This window comes from Larus michahellis, chromosome 7 (genome assembly GCF_964199755.1).
Source record: "Larus michahellis chromosome 7, bLarMic1.1, whole genome shotgun sequence".
Classification (NCBI taxonomy): domain Eukaryota; kingdom Metazoa; phylum Chordata; class Aves; order Charadriiformes; family Laridae; genus Larus; species Larus michahellis.
The window spans coordinates 20,645,697-20,661,264 of NC_133902.1; the positions used below are offsets into that span (position 1 = coordinate 20,645,697).

The window sequence follows — 15,568 nt, forward strand, 5'->3', positions numbered from 1 at the left end:
AGAGGAACTCAATTATCATGATATACAGAGTTACTTTCCATGAGATAAATGTAAAACCAAACGCTTGGCAGTAAACATAAACTTCCCAAGTTTTCCTCCTCCTGTCCTTTTATCTCTTTTTATTACCACATTCAGAAGAATAAATTGGTAATTTATTGAAAAATGAAGTGGCACTCTGCTACCTGGTTTACTGTGAAGAGAGTCTGGTTTTAGGAGCTTCTTTCTTTATACATTTTAACATAAACAAAAACGATCCTGAAAAGATGATTAAATATATCCCCTCTTTTCTTGCGGGTGGCTTTTGTTTGTTCTGTTGGGTTTTTTAACAGAAACACTGGAATAAATGCAGGGGAAGGAGTAAGATTTCTTGGTGTGGCCGCTGTTCCTCAGCGGGCGGCGATGTGGCTGGCCAGCACTGCGCCGGCAGGAGGTGTCACAGGCGGGCACTGGCCAGGGCACCGGGGAACCAGCCAGCAAAACACCCCAGCAGCTTCAGGCTGGGGTCCTGGTCCAGAGTAACAACAATCCCTTTGCCCCCAGGTATGAATTTAGACTATTGACCCGCTTAAGGCAACAAAGTCACCAAAGGGATTTAACCCTCATGAGCACCCAAGCTGCTGGGTTACACCTAGCCCCAGGTACAGCCGTGGGAACAGCAGATCACTCCTTCAGGTAATGCTCCCAGTCACTTGCCTAGAGAGAGGTTTGCAGGGAAGGCGAACCACTATTAGTGGCACAATTGGCATACGTGGCGGGGAAAAAAAATCCTTCCTCATGTTATAAGGCAACCCTGCGCTTAGGGGGCGTGTGAGACAACCACTGAGCAGCAGCTCTGGGCAGACACACCGGAAAAGGTCATCATCCAGCCTGCCCCACCTGTTTCCTGCTAGAGGAGGGTGACATAAATCACAGTATCCCAGAGGAGGAGCTGAAGGTCATAATCCCCTCCATCTGGGATCAAAGTGCTACGTGGTGCTGCTAATGATAAAATGCTGTAAATACGTATTCTACCATAAAACAACTTTTCAAGATTCTCTATAAAGCAGAACCTCCTGGTCTTCCTGAGGGTCTCCCTTCCCCAAGCGTCTATAGACAGATTAGCTGCTGAACTGAGCAATTGAGAGCATTCCTTGATGCCATTAGCACATTTTAATGAAAAACATTTTATTAATATTTTCACATATATAAAGTAATTCAGCTGGACTGGAAACTGTCCACATAAATTCTCTGTGACTACACTACTACAGAGCAAATCACTCCTGCCTTCTGCTATGTCCTAGAGCTGAATAGACAGTGATAATTTTCCATGGGATGGATAATTAAATTAAATCCATTCAATTCCAGAAGTTATCACAATTCAGAGGGAGCAAGACTTTGTCTGCTAAACTCTCCCAGTTTGAAACAAAGGGCCTAATACTCTACATAATTTGTATAATGACAAGTGTATGAAAATTGCACAGGATTTTTCCATTAAAGCAGCATCCTGCACTGAGAGAAAACATCTCCTTATTATAAATGCATCCTCTAAAGCACTCTAACCCTCTAAAAATACAGCCTAAGAGTGAAGTCACGCTGTATTAAGCACTGTAGTATTCTATTTTATACAGTTCTTATGCAACCCCATTCACCAGATGCGTTACACGGTGCCCCCTAAGGATTCAGGCATCCTTTAAGTCATCCTCTCACCACATGCGAGTGGAATTGGGGGTGGAGGTGGGTGAGGTTCTCTGCCTAACTGGGTTTTATACTGCTGCCCATTGCTATGGGTTAATATCAGAGAGGGAAGGCCAAAACCCTCCACTTTGCACAGTAGGGAAAGGCTGCAGGATTTGTGTTTCAGAGAGTGACCCACAAAAGACATTATCAGGAGCAGCATCAGGACATTATCAGCCCTGCTCTTCAGTTGAGCCCCAGGAGCAGTACTGCTGAGCACGGCCCTTAGTCTATAGCTTTTGGAAGCTGTTGTGATGGCTTAGAGACAGCTGGACATGAGCCTTGAGACCTTGGCCCAGCCAGGTAGTATCTGAGAGAACTAATGTGGGATAAAAGCAAATTCCTCTTCCAAACACCTGTGGATGCAAATAGTTACTATGTGGGAAGGGAAAACAAACTCAAACCTTGAGCAGTGAAGGAAGGTCATGTAACAGGTGAAGACAAGGGGTTACACCTTGATCCCTTCCTGCTGGCTAGAAAAGCCCTTGGGAAGATTAAAGTGGGTATGATACTGCAAGTCCAATGGCCAGGGGGTTTTGCTTGGGCAAAGTCCAACCAGCAAGGAATGTATATGGACAGAGAATGAGATGTGGCTGGTCTCCAACAAGGCATACCCTGGCTCTTTAGGAGGTCTGTAGGACTTGCAAGTCCCACCCAGTGTCCAAGCTTAATAAAAGTCACAGCTTTAATGGTCAGAAGGTCAGACTCACATCTAGCAAATTGGTGAGAAGAGGGTCTTAAATCATCGTAACAGCAACTAAAGACAACTACCATTATTTCTGGTTACACATGAGTAAATCTGTAATACATCCTCCCCTCTACACAGAATTAATTCTCAGAGTAGTAGCAGAAAACCATTTAATAAAGAATTCATACACGGCCCACAGTCTTAACGCATGAAAAACCTAACCAATGTGGAAATGGCTTTCTCCATCCTCTTCTCTGACAAACATAACATTTCTCTTTAAACACTAGGAGAGGCCATTCTGTTTAGTTAATCCTGATGTGTTGAAGAAGATATATTAAATCAACACCTATCACTTTTTAGTAATTCCTTAGAGTGAACAGCCTTTGCACTGGATTTTCTCTGGCAAGGAACGTAACAGAAAAGGATTGTGGTAAACGAAGGAATTCTGCAGAAAAGCCACTCCCAATTTAAAGCAGATAATGAGCACCAGAGCTAGTGTGGAAGCAATTAATTCTAATCACTTATGAGACAATAAAATTTAATTATGGGTTATTTGAAAACTAAAAACCCAGCAATTATTGTTAATAGGCTTTTCTTGATGGCAGATAGTGAACAGAATTTGTTGAGGCTGTTTTTTCTGCAGTTAATTTAAAAAAAAATAAATCAGCTTTTGGTTAAGGATGCCTAGGCTTACACTAATATATGAAATAGTGCTATTGCGCTAAGTTTAGATCCCACAGGACAGAAATGCAATCTTTGAGGAAACTCTTGGATATGCTTTTATATAATTGGCATTCTCCTCTCTGCTGAGGTCTCAGATCTTTATTATCTGTTCAGGGGTACTTTCATCTCAGAGCAGCTGGATGTCTCCAGCTTCATTTCAGGTACATTCACGCTAGTAAGAGTGGAAATTGCAAGCGGTGGTTTTGCCACGCACTCATTTAGGTGCTGTATGAGTGCTCTCGTTGGGGAGTGAGTGGTGGCAACCCAGAGCACAGCAGAACCCGGTGACTCCTGCTCTGTGCTGATGTGGCCCATATTCACTCTCTCCCTGCACCAGGTGCTGCTGCAATTTCAAACAGAAAATGAAGTACTTCCCCTCCAGTCTAGCAGCATATCTGCATGAGGATGGAGAAGGACCGTCAGTTAAGTTCTTCTGTTTCTCCTTTCGATGTCCCACTCACCTGTTTCTCTCCCAGCTAGCTACAGAACATGACCTCTCTCACACTTGCAATAGCTTCCAGCCCTTTCAAAGTATAACAACCTCTGAGGCTATCATATCTACCAGAAATTACTTAAAAGCATTTACTAACAAGCGTAAGCTAACGAATCTGGAATTTGCCCAGTGACTTAAACGTCCGTCTTTCTTCCCCTGTACTCTCTGCCTGTGCCCTTCAGGGCCAGTGCCTAAGTGTCCGTAGGAGTCTCTGTTTTCTGTCTGGTTTGCACAGTGTTCAGCTGCTGAACAGCACTACTATACTACCTTGCATGGTAACGTGGGCGTACACCTCCTCCTCACCACCATCACAGGACTTATCTGTGCCAAGCTCTAACAGCCATGTTTTGCCGTCCATATGAAAACTGCATAGCAGAGACTCCCCACGAGACGCTACTGCTGACGCACCCTGTGCTTGGGTACCCACATAGCATCTCCCAACAAGATACAAATGACACAGCATTGCTGAGACTTTCGTTTCAGGATCAACAGCTCAGGCTAAGCTGCAAAATGGATAAATCCTGGTACTTTTATAGCTGTTGGAAGAGCACCACAAAAGATTTCAATGTTTATTTCAGGCTATACCAAGAACTGAGACCTGCTGGCAGTAAGAACACACTATTTGCTTCCAGCTGGCCACATCGATGCATTCAACATTTGACTAAAGGCTCAGGTGTGACCCTCAGCAAAGGTCACCTTTTGACCGCTCCACCTCCATTACTCTGCCTCCCATGAATCACAAAAAGCAGCAAACACTTAATTCCATGCCCCATGATGCTTAGTCAGAACACAACACACTTTTCTAAGAGTTGTTCCAAGTGCTTCTGTCATAAGGGGATGGATTTTAATGCCTCTCAAAGATGGTGAATAGCAGAGGGCCTTTTTAAGCTATAATGAGGTCTCATTACTACAAGAGATCTTGAAGGACAAGAGCCTGGCAGCATTTAGTAATGCTCAGGAAGTCAGAAAAAAGAACAAGATTGTCTAGAGCTGGAAGAGCAAATGTTTTTCCTGAAAAGGCGCCTGATTCTCTATGATGAATATCTTGGGCAATCATTTACACCAGAGGCTAAAAGCAGTGTAAAATCACCACAGCAACATTATGCTGGCTTTGCACTAGTGTAAGCAACTCTGCGGAGACTGACAAAACCCCATATCCATAGAGGTTAGGAAACTTCTTGCTACAGGAGTAAAAAATTGACCTTTAATAACAAGAAACTTTCCCTGGGAGAATGAATTCTGCAAGAACTACGAACTCTTGGCACTTCTTTTAGCTCCCTGCAAAACAGCTGTACTTGCTGCTCCTGGATACTGTCTTAGACAATCCAAAGAATTCATCCAAGCTTATGGTATTCCCAAAGCATCAGCATTACTCATCTTTTCCCCAAAGTACTTTATCATAAAGCTTGAACATAATTTGCAACAAATGCTTTTGTCTCTCAGTTTCATCTTTACAAACTTCCCTGAATTAAAAGAGTTTATCTCAATTGGTATTATCAGTCTGCAGAATTCAATATATTTTAATTATGAGGATGAGTGAGAGTTTAGCCTACCTAGTTAATGACAAAATCTCATGTTCTCCATTTAAATAGGACCCATTAAAAGGTTCATATTTAAATTCTCTTCAACATAAGGGTGAAACAAATGTTACAGCGTAACTAGATTATTCCCTATAAATTCTGTTATGCGGTGTTAGACATTGAGATGCAGAAGGAAGAAAACCAGAGGCTTGGGGTACTATTTGGCAGCTGATTGTTGTAGTACAGCAGATTTCAACATCCTGCAGATGACTATAGCAGTAGCATTCATATGCTTCAGGTGGCATGGCAGCACCTCCTGTCCTTGCACAGACAACAGCAGTATTAATTACGTCTGCTGAAAGCTTCCCAACATCCAGGACTGCTCTGACTACGATTTGGTGTTATAAATACTATAAACAGAAGGAGCCAGAGGTGCTCGTTCCTTTTACCACCTCCTGTTGGTTGTTGCATGAGCCCACCCTCCTGCTCGTGGTCGTTGGCATCCAACTGGGCTACAGGCAGCAGGGGGTGTGTATGGCACACACGCTGCGGTGTGGGTTTTCATACAGTGCTAACTTCCAATTCCTTCCCTACTCTTACGGGTCACTTTATTATGAAGATATAGAGGTGCTAAGCTGCCAGCCAGACTCCTAGATGCCTGTGATGCAAGCACAGAGAACCAACACACAACTAGGCTTTTAAACTTCAGGAGTGCAAAATATACTTAGTATGTGGAGGCAGGAAAACAAGATGCCTTACAGGCTGGTGGCAACATCTGGTCCAGGAAAACCCCGCAACCTGCAAGCCAAGCAAGGCTTATTTCTCTGCCCACTGCCAAGAGCTCCTGCAGATTGTGGAATCTTTCCTACTTGGCTGCTTCCTACGACTTTCAGAAACCTGATTTCAACTCTTTTGAGTGGTCTCAGAGCAAAGAGGTTTCTTACTTTTTTTCACTTATATAAAGCCTATGCTTTCATCTCACTGTGTTTTAAGACCTCTACCAGGAAAGCAGAAAGTGGTAGCAATAAATTATCTTCACTCTCTTACGTTCTTTTCTTCTTGCTTTCAACATGCCAAACTACCACTGCTTTGCTACTAACCCCTGCAGGGGCTGCCTGAGCAATCTCCAAGTGATTTAAATGGTGCTAACTGCAGAAGAGTAAATCCAGAAACGTGATCAACCGGATAAAGAGCCTGACCTCAATATTCAGCACTGCCTCCTAGGAAATCAAGCCTCTAGAGCTTCCCAGCCCTTGGCACACTTGGAGAGCTATGGCCTCGGAGAGTGGCTGAATAGACTGACTACTGAGAAAAAGCCCACCTCTGTTCCTAAAAGTTAGGTCCCTTCATATTTCATCATGGCTCTTGCCACCTTTTCTTGTGCTTAGCAAAAAAGCTGTGCTTTATACTTTCTCTTATACCTTCACATGTCTCTCTATCAACCCTCTCTTTGAGACAGTAAAAAAATAACTGCTTGTAGATTAGCAAGTTTCTTGCTCGGAACAGCATCCTCTTTCATCTGTCATTGTCAGCCTCCCCAAGATTAATAAGAAAAAGAGCTTGGTACAAAGGATGCTAATTGTAATTTTGTTTGGGTTTTTTTAGACCTGCATTGATCCCAACAGCTGTAGATACTTAAAGATCTTTTCCTACAGTGTCCACATCTTCATTACACAAAAGGAAAAAAAGCATATCGAGAAACAAATTCAGCCAGCATTCAGTGTTTGCACAAGGTAAGCTGGGCGATGATTTCTTGGCTCCTTCTGACCATGACAAGACTTAGAGTTTCACCTTGCATCAGTAAGAGCAAAAAGAACTTTTTTTCTTCAACAGGGAAGGGGAGGAGACACCAAAAGGAGACAGAGGAAAAGACAGCTCAGGGGACAGTATCTATTATTTATATATATACACACACACATATAGATGGGTCTGACAAAGTGTGGAAGGACATTAGTGTCACCTGCTTCACAGGAGTGGGGAAGGGACCAGTGCTTAGCACTAGCAGCAAAACATTAACACGACTTCATAATTACAGAGTACTCAGCATATATTCAGCCCTGGTGTGTTTTTCTACTAAATTCCACTCTAATTCTACAAGAGTCTATGGACACAAAAGAAGCTGTGGTTTAAGTACCTGCGGCTGCTGCAGTGAGGAACGCCAGGAACGTACAGATACCCATATACCCACCCTGTGAGCTAACTGGCAGGAGCACTGGTTAAGCTGAATTAAAAGCAGTAAAAGTCTTCCTGTTCTCCAAAACTGGTAGTCCCTTCTTTAAAGTTCCCATCTCTTTGATGTTTCTTAGCCCACTGCTCTGTCGCCTGGCTCTTCAATTACATTTCCCACATCCCTCCTGGGGGCTCAGGCCTTCTCCTTTCTCTTGTGCAGCCGAAAAGAAAGAGCACTCGCTTTGTGTCCTGCTGCTCTTTTCCCACCACCTCCTCACCTCTGAGGCACACAGCAGCTCCACATTAAATGATGCACTCGCTGTCAAACGTAAGAATGATGGTTTCCTAAGTGTTCATCAGAGCTTTAAATAAAAATAAAGTAAAAAACTTAAAAAAAAGAATGGCAGAATCCAGGCCATGCACAATTTAAGGAGGAGTAGCTGTCACAATCCAGGGCCTTTATTTCATTTTCAGCTCACAAGAGAAGTACAAAAATAGAAGAGGAAGAACAAGAGAATGCAGATGTTTTAAGATGTCGCTTTGTTCACTACTAGAGGTAAAAGCAGGGTGGGAGGATGTGAGATGACACCAGTTGTTAATGGGATTTTTGCCACTGAAAAAAAAAAGGTGCAGGATGCATTTAGAGTGTTGCTTCATTAACCACCATTAGTCAGCCATTTCACAAATGAATGGGTGAACACTTGATGGCTTCAGGCTCTTCTGGAGTTTTGGCTGGGTGTTTTTTTGGTTTTTTGTTGTTGTTGTTGTTGTTTTTCAATAATATTGCTATTGCTAGAAGTGCAAAACTCTTCCTATGCACAGCAGGCATAGTTGTATTAATCACAAAAGTCAGTACTGAAGAAATGCCCATGACAGGAGCCCTTGGGATGTCAACAAGATCAGAAATAAAAGTCCACACTTAGTTCAAAATTTGGTCTTGGCACTTTGAACCAATTGTTCAGAGAGTCCCATGGTACCCAAAGACATCACAGCCTCTGCCCACTCCTTTGCACTTTTCAGTAACAACTCTCATCAAATTTTATATCCTTCCTGAAATGTTTTAGCATTAATTTTAAAACCCCCAGGCTATCCATCTGCCCTTATTCTCTCTCTCCACTTGAAGCTCCTTTGCAGCAACTCGAGAGCAAATGCAAGCAGCAGCCTAGGCTTGCTCGTCTCAAGACAGCCCAGAGTGCACTACTTTCAGTGTTAAAAGCTTCAGAAAAAGCACTGCTGGGTGGTACCCAGCTGCACCACCATGTATCTAGCACTAGCTGGCAGGAGTATTTCTTGGCAGAGCCTGCGGCTATTGGGGGATACATAAGACGTGGGTAGCTACAAGCTGGCAGTGCCCTGGGTCCATCACCTCAGGCAGAGTGTGGCTGGAGGAAAATCCCCCAGTTTAGTTTATTCTCGCCAGTATCAGAGAAATTGTCCAACTTTGAATCTTCCTGAACCCAGGGTGTGGTGTGTACATGCTGCAACATGGGGGAAGAAAGACAAACACATGCTGTTTCTCAGCTGATAAACCGTTAGAGGCCGGCACTGTAGACCCCGCTGGATGCAGGGCCATTGGCCATAGAGCTGCTGACGTCTTTTGCCATGCAGACAGCAAGTGATAACATGCACCGTGTGGCACAGTGGACAGCATTTGCAGGTGTTGCAAGAGTTGAAAAAGCAGCAGAGAAAGCTGGAGCAAAAGCGAAGAGGTCACTTAATTGGGGGGGGAGGGTAAAGCACTGCAACACTTCCACCTCATTTTGAAAGGGTTCAATTTTAATGCCCACAAGCACGGCACAAAACATTGGATAGCAACACACAGGAGTCTTCAGGGAGTTCTCCACTTTTGAAGCCAGACACAAAGCTGAGAGACAGCCTTTATGATACAGGGACAGCCGCCTGAATTCAGAATGTTGAACCAGAATTTAAAAAATGGTAATAGCCCGAAGGACTGACCAGAACTTGGAAGCAATTCCAGGACACACACATACAGACTTCCTCTCCCACCAACTCTACTGGCTGAAGATTATGATTCTTGCCTAGGGTTAAAAACCAAACAAAAAGTAGCTGCATCATGCCTGTCAGCTGTTGCAGGGAATCGTGGGGAATTCATGTTCATCTGTCTTTAAAGAGCTCCTGTCACACTCATCACCGTGGCAGGCATCCATGGTACCACTGGGTGGGTCAAGCAGGAGGATGTTTAATTGTTACATCAAGTCGTAAAATCCTCAACAATCAGCAATGGAAAGAGAAAGCTACATGTCTTTCTATGGGAGTTTGGGGCAGGATCTAGTAGTCCAGCATGAGAATAGCTGGGATTATGGACCCAAGGAAGGTGTTTCTAAGGAGGAACAGGTTGGGTTATGAAAAGAAGGAACAACCCCCAGGTAGGATCACTTGTATCTCATTCATTTCCTCTGCTATGGTGGTGTCTGGATCTACCCATCTAGTAAGTAACTAATATCTGATCCCATGTGGAAATGGAGAGGCGGGGGAAGAGGACAGCTTTCCAATGAGCCATCAAAAGTATTGGCTAGGAATTAGTTTGTGTGATTTGGAAAAACAATCAGTGCAGATGCTATAAAATACATAGAAAAATGGTTAGGTGGATGATCAGATATGCCCTCTCTTTTGTGATGCCAGAAGCAGTAAGACTGCAGGTTGGAGATAATTCTTCTACGCAGTGTTTCCATTGTCAAATTGTGTGTAGTGGAAGAGACTCCTGGAGTCCAATTTCCCAGAGTATTTGATGGCTTCAGCAAAAAGCTTTGTCACCTGTCAATATAAAGCAGAGGAGGACTGAGCATTGCAAAGCCTTCTGCATAAGGCTGAGTAAGAGAGCAGGCTCCGCGCTTCGACACTGTCACCCCGAAACTACCCTTTGCAGGTCCAGTCCTTGAGTCCATCCAAATCAACACAAGTTTGAAGGTGACTGTGCATGGGTGTTGGCTCCAGCCCTCTCAGCCCTCTGGAGCCTACCTGTCCATCTGGAGAGACACAGAGGTGCCGGGCTTCTTTGGCAAGACAGCTCTGTCCCATAAGAGATGGATTTTACCCAAGCCTTTAAGAGGACATGGTGGTGTTTTCCTCTCTCAAAATCAGAGATTAAAACTCTGCTATCAAAAGGGTTCAATGAAATGCATCAAGCGGGTGTGGTAATAAATTTCGGATGGGAACCCCTGTTCTGGTTGTCAGTGTGTGTTTTGCTAGTAGGCAAAGGATGTGTCTTCAATTTCCCATTCCTGCTAATCATGTTTGGCATTATCCTGTCTCTGAACCTGCAGCTTGGCATTCTCTCTGCTCTCCACTCACTCCAATCACAGCAGAAGATTCTGCACAGCTGGACCCCGGTTCAAGTCACCAGGTTCCATGTCAGCGCCCACCAAAATCAACAGGCATTTGGCTGCTGTGCTTAACGAGAGGGAGATGAGGCTCTTTTGTGACAGTTAAAGCCCCTTGCAAAGGAAGTCAAGGTACTGCTGGCAGCAGGAGTCCCACTTTGCATTACCAAATATCTCTTCCCCTGTCAGTATGGGAAAGTGCTTTGTCAGGAGCTACAGACACACAATGACTGGCAGTCAGGGACTACAACAGGACAGGCAGCAATTCCACTTGGATGGCACGTTGGAACTGGATTGCCCCAAGGATCATTCAAGAAAGCCCAGCTACTTCCTGCTGTGAGGTTTAAGGACCATACTGGAAAAACATCCCACTAAAAATCTCTTCCCATGCACAATTTAAACACGTTACAGGCAATCCTGTGCAAGAAGTTTGCTCTGAAGTGAAAATAATACAGCAACAACTTCAGCTGCAGTACAGGACTCAAGATTTTCTTTTTTGTTGTTGTTTTACTCTGAGCAATGTTATTTTGTACAGTAGTAAAAAGAAAATACATTCAAACAATTGTGTTGCCATGATTTTCAGGCACATAGTTATTTGTCAGAGATAATGAGGGTCCAAACAGACTGGAATCTAAGGTCACAAGTGCTTGAAAGCTCCGAAGGCTTTTATGACTAAGAGGAGAAAGAACAACATGGGAAGTACCTGGAAATTAGTGAGCAGAGCAATCCCGCTGTCAATAGCCATCCTCCGGATCACATAATTATCATGGACAAACTTGGTGCTGCTGTTAGGCAGGTTAATCACCAGATCTATTTTTCCATCCTTCACCAGCCTGAAGAGACAATGCCCAAGACAGTATCACAGTGTGTCTTGCTTAATGAAAATCTATGATGAATAGCACAGGCGTGCAGGTAAACAACACTGAAAAGTTTCATCTGAGGTTAGTCGTACATCCCAAGAAAGGATAGTTGAGGGGCTAAGGCACTAAGCTGCAACTCAGGAATTTGGGCTTCATTTCTGTTCTATTCAATGATGCAAAGCAATACTCGGCCTTCATACAGCTCCGCACTGTTAAAGGCATGACTGACTGTCATTAAAGGCTAAACACTCAGATCCCACGTATCCTTGCGTGAAAACGTAACATGGAGCAATACATCCAAGCCATATTAAATAGGTCTGTTCAATGAGATGTTCATTAATTAAGCTGAAACCTCCCTGCTGTGGCAATTCCAGACAGAATCAGGTAAAACAAAACTTTGATTGAATCCGAAGTCCCATTAAATGACTATCATTGATCTCAACAGGGCCAGCAACTTGCCCTGGCTGCCAACACAAACCTGACAGGGTAAGTACTGCTCTTACCTCCTGACCAGGGGGAGGCTCGGGCTATGGTTTTCCTGGGATGGCCATGCCACGGGATTTGCTGGGATACCGTTAGCATTGAGCCAGTCTGAGGTTGCTTCTGTGGCATAAAGCTGTTAAGGAACAAAAAAACCCAAAAAGGTTACTTACTGGACGCTCCACAATACCAAAACTTTTAAATTCATTCACATGGGTCTGGCCCAACACACAGTGTGGTTGTCACAGCTGATTTTGGAGGGCACTTTTCACCAGGAGGGTATCTCTCCACACAGAGAAACACAGAGAGCAGCATGACTTTCCCAGCTTTCTGTTATCTGTGATTTGCTACGGATGACAGTCAACGAATGGTAGTAACACATCCAGAAGCAGTTAAGTGGCTTAGGAAAACCTAAATCCCTCTGACTTTCATTAGTTCAATAATTCTTTTTTTTGGGGGGGGGGGGAGTTGCCTTTTTTTTTTTGCCTAGCGCTAGGTTTTGAAAGGCAGATGCCTTTCAAAATGCCACTGAGGAAAATAGTACTTAAATACTTAATACTAAAAAGCTCTCACCAGTCTTCTGTGCCTGCATTGTTAGTTACCTTTCAGTAGGGATACGGATGCACAATAATGCAGAAAAGCTACAGGAGGGATGTAAACACCACAAATTTCATGTGTCTGCAGCTCGTGAATATCACTGAAGATGAAGCAGTGTAAAGACCTTCTCCATAGAAACGGCTTCCCCTTCCTCCCCTCCTGTCGTACATGGCATCCTGCTGGCGTTTTTGCTACTTGGAGAACTCCGAGGAGTTTATAATGTGACATCCCGGCTGCACGCTGATAGCGGAGCCAGGGCTGTCCTTCCCCTCACGACAGTCCCATATGTTCAATTAAACAATCAGGAAAACTTTCAGTTGGGTGATACCTACTGAGTTTATGGATCACTCAGCTAAAAATCCCTGATGTACTTTGAAAATGTCCTTTTTTCTCCACCTCCAAATAAACTCCAACGTTCTCCATTCCTGTAGCAGGCCAAGTATGTTTCAGATTTTGAAAACTCTCTAGCTTTAAATAACTGAAAACACCTACCTTAAAGCCTTCCTCATGCAGCAGTTCTGCTATGCTCAGGAATCTGGGGCGGAAGGACTTCTGAAAAAGGAAATTTATTAGATACAGCATCAAAGCTAGGATTTAGAAATCGTGATTTTATTGGGCAACATGAAGCCTCTCCAGACTGTGCTGAGGCAAATAAACCTTCCTGTGCCAAGAGCGTGTGTGTGCGTGCAGAAATGCCTGGATGTGCCTGCACAGTGCCATTCCAAGAAAACTGTTTGGCTCCTGAAGCCTAAGTCCCTCCCAGCTAAGACATGTTTTGTTACAACACTGGGGTAAGTGTTCTTATACTAAGTCTGACTGCAACTACAGAAGACTTACTACTGCGTATTAAATATCTGGGCAATTGCCTTCTCAAATACACCAACTAGAGTCTCCTCTGCTCTTAATTAAATATTTTTTTTATTTTTTTTTTTTTCAATCATTGCTCAAACATTTGGCCTTCTCTTCTGGCAGATAACACATACGGACAGGCTTTGGGCTGCCTTTGGATGCTCTGTTTGCAAATTCACATGAACAAGAGCCCACGTATGTGTTCATTTCTAACTCGCACGGGCATATGGAAATGGAAAGCACAAAACCACTCAGGAGACTGGGACACCCTATTCCCTGAATGCCCAGGTACTTAGGGCACCTTTGAAAGACTCTCTCATAATGTATACCCAGATCCAACATGATTTAAAAGAAGATAATATGACCTCCTGTAGACATCTGCACTTGAACAAGCCACTTTAGAGTAACAGCTGAGTAAAAATTTGATACCAGCATAATTTTCTTTGGGATGTTGAAAGTACAGCAATGCAAAGACCAGATGCAACACATGCCCTTCTCACCACCGAGGCAGGCCAAACCTTGCTTTTAACCTTAGCCTGCTCTGGCCATTTGCAAGTAAGATTATTGCAGGCTCCCTTGTTGCTGCTGAAGCTACTGATAGCTTAACCTTTATGAGTGAGCGCGCAATATTCTGAAGGGTGAACAACTTCCTCTGAGGAAAAGGAGTCAACAGGATTTTTCCCCAGCACTCAGAAAGAACCTCATTCTGAAAGCCATCTCGTTCTGTATGCTAACTGGAAAACATAAATATACAATGTGACAGCGTTGGCAGCTTCCCAGTCTGAGAGAACGGTTCTGCCTTCTGGTCAGGGGGACTGGCTTTCACAACAGTATTATAAACTTCTATCAAACATGTACTGAACACTTGTGACACATAAAACAGCCTCTCCATGAAAAGAAATTACAGCTGTCAGCTTGCATCGGAGCAGCCTCAGATTTACAAGCTGGCTGAAAGAACCTGTGTAAGAAACCATTAGTTACTAAAGGTGAAAAGTACAAGCAGATTTATTTAGTGGAAGATATTTATTGTAGGAGAATTGTACTTTTTTTCCTTTATTGGAAAAGTTCTGTTTCCTATAACCTCTCTCTCATGTTTGCTAGCACGCCTTACTATTTGTAAGGGGCTACGTCCTCAGTTAATTCAGTACAGCTAGACTAGCTCTTACTAAAACCAGCTCAAAACGAAGCCCCATCATCTCCTGTGATAATCTTGAGTTTTGTACCCAAATCCACTGTGGAGCATGCAAAAAATCTGGTATCTAAGGAACCAAGGCAGAAGGTTACCTTGAAAAACAGACTTGGAGTGCTGGGATTTAAAAATAAAATACTCCATCAATGCTTTCCGCATCTCGTGGTCACCAGCACAGATGTAAGACAGATGCACTCCATCCCAGAGATATCACTGAATAGCCCAATCAGGAAAGAAAATAAAATGAGCTTTTCAACTCCTCTTGCTTAAAATATAAATTATTTAGTGGCAGGCTCAGGGTTTCAGCATCATAGATTTCCCCAAATTGTGACAAGAAAAGAGGTCAGATTATCAGCTTGCATAAACTGGCAGAGACTCATTTGTCTAACAAGGGAGCTGTACTCTGTTTACCCTGGGAGCATCAGGCCTTCAAAACCCTGGGGACCCTCGACCTGTGCAATGTCGGCGTGCTCACAGCTGAAGGACGACCCAGGGAGCCTGCAGTCCCGGCTGGCTGCCAGCCTGCCTCATGCGGTCCCGCAGGTGGCAAGGAGTGCTCGTCTCTTTGACCTTGAGGAGGATTACTTTGCTCGCAACACTTCTGGGTGGCCCCAGTAGGTTTGCCACTGGAACAGCGACCTCTAAGTACACCAAGGTGGAAGCCCCTCAGCAGCGCTGGGTTCATTACCTGGGCATACTGGAACCTGTTTGGACGGCAGACTGCAGCACAGCCATTTGACTCCTGATTTGCAAACTAATCCAGAGTGAAACATTTGCAAGGAAACTAAGATCTCCCTCTCTACTATTGTTAACTACATCTATTTGACTTCCACCTTCAAGAAGGCAGCCTCCTCTCACCCCAACATAATTATTAGCAATGGCATAAAGATGCAGTGTACCAAATAAACTAAATATGTTGCGCCTAGATACTTTAGAGGGAAGCAGA

At 43.9% G+C, this 15,568-nt stretch overlaps 1 protein-coding gene across 1 annotated transcript in view; it reads right to left on the reverse strand.

Annotated features, from left to right (window-relative positions):
• Window positions 1-8,025: 8,025 nt before the first annotated feature.
• Window positions 8,026-15,568, reverse strand: part of CPS1 (carbamoyl-phosphate synthase 1) — a 109,406-nt gene continuing 101,863 nt past the window's right edge. The window contains exons 36-39 of the mRNA XM_074594545.1: window positions 13,077-13,136; window positions 12,011-12,123; window positions 11,351-11,480; window positions 8,026-10,081 (exon numbers count right to left, since the gene is read on the reverse strand). Of these exons, the coding sequence (XP_074450646.1) occupies window positions 9,983-10,081; window positions 11,351-11,480; window positions 12,011-12,123; window positions 13,077-13,136 (402 nt within the window). The 3' untranslated portion in view covers window positions 8,026-9,982. The remainder of the gene's footprint in view (window positions 10,082-11,350; window positions 11,481-12,010; window positions 12,124-13,076; window positions 13,137-15,568) is intronic.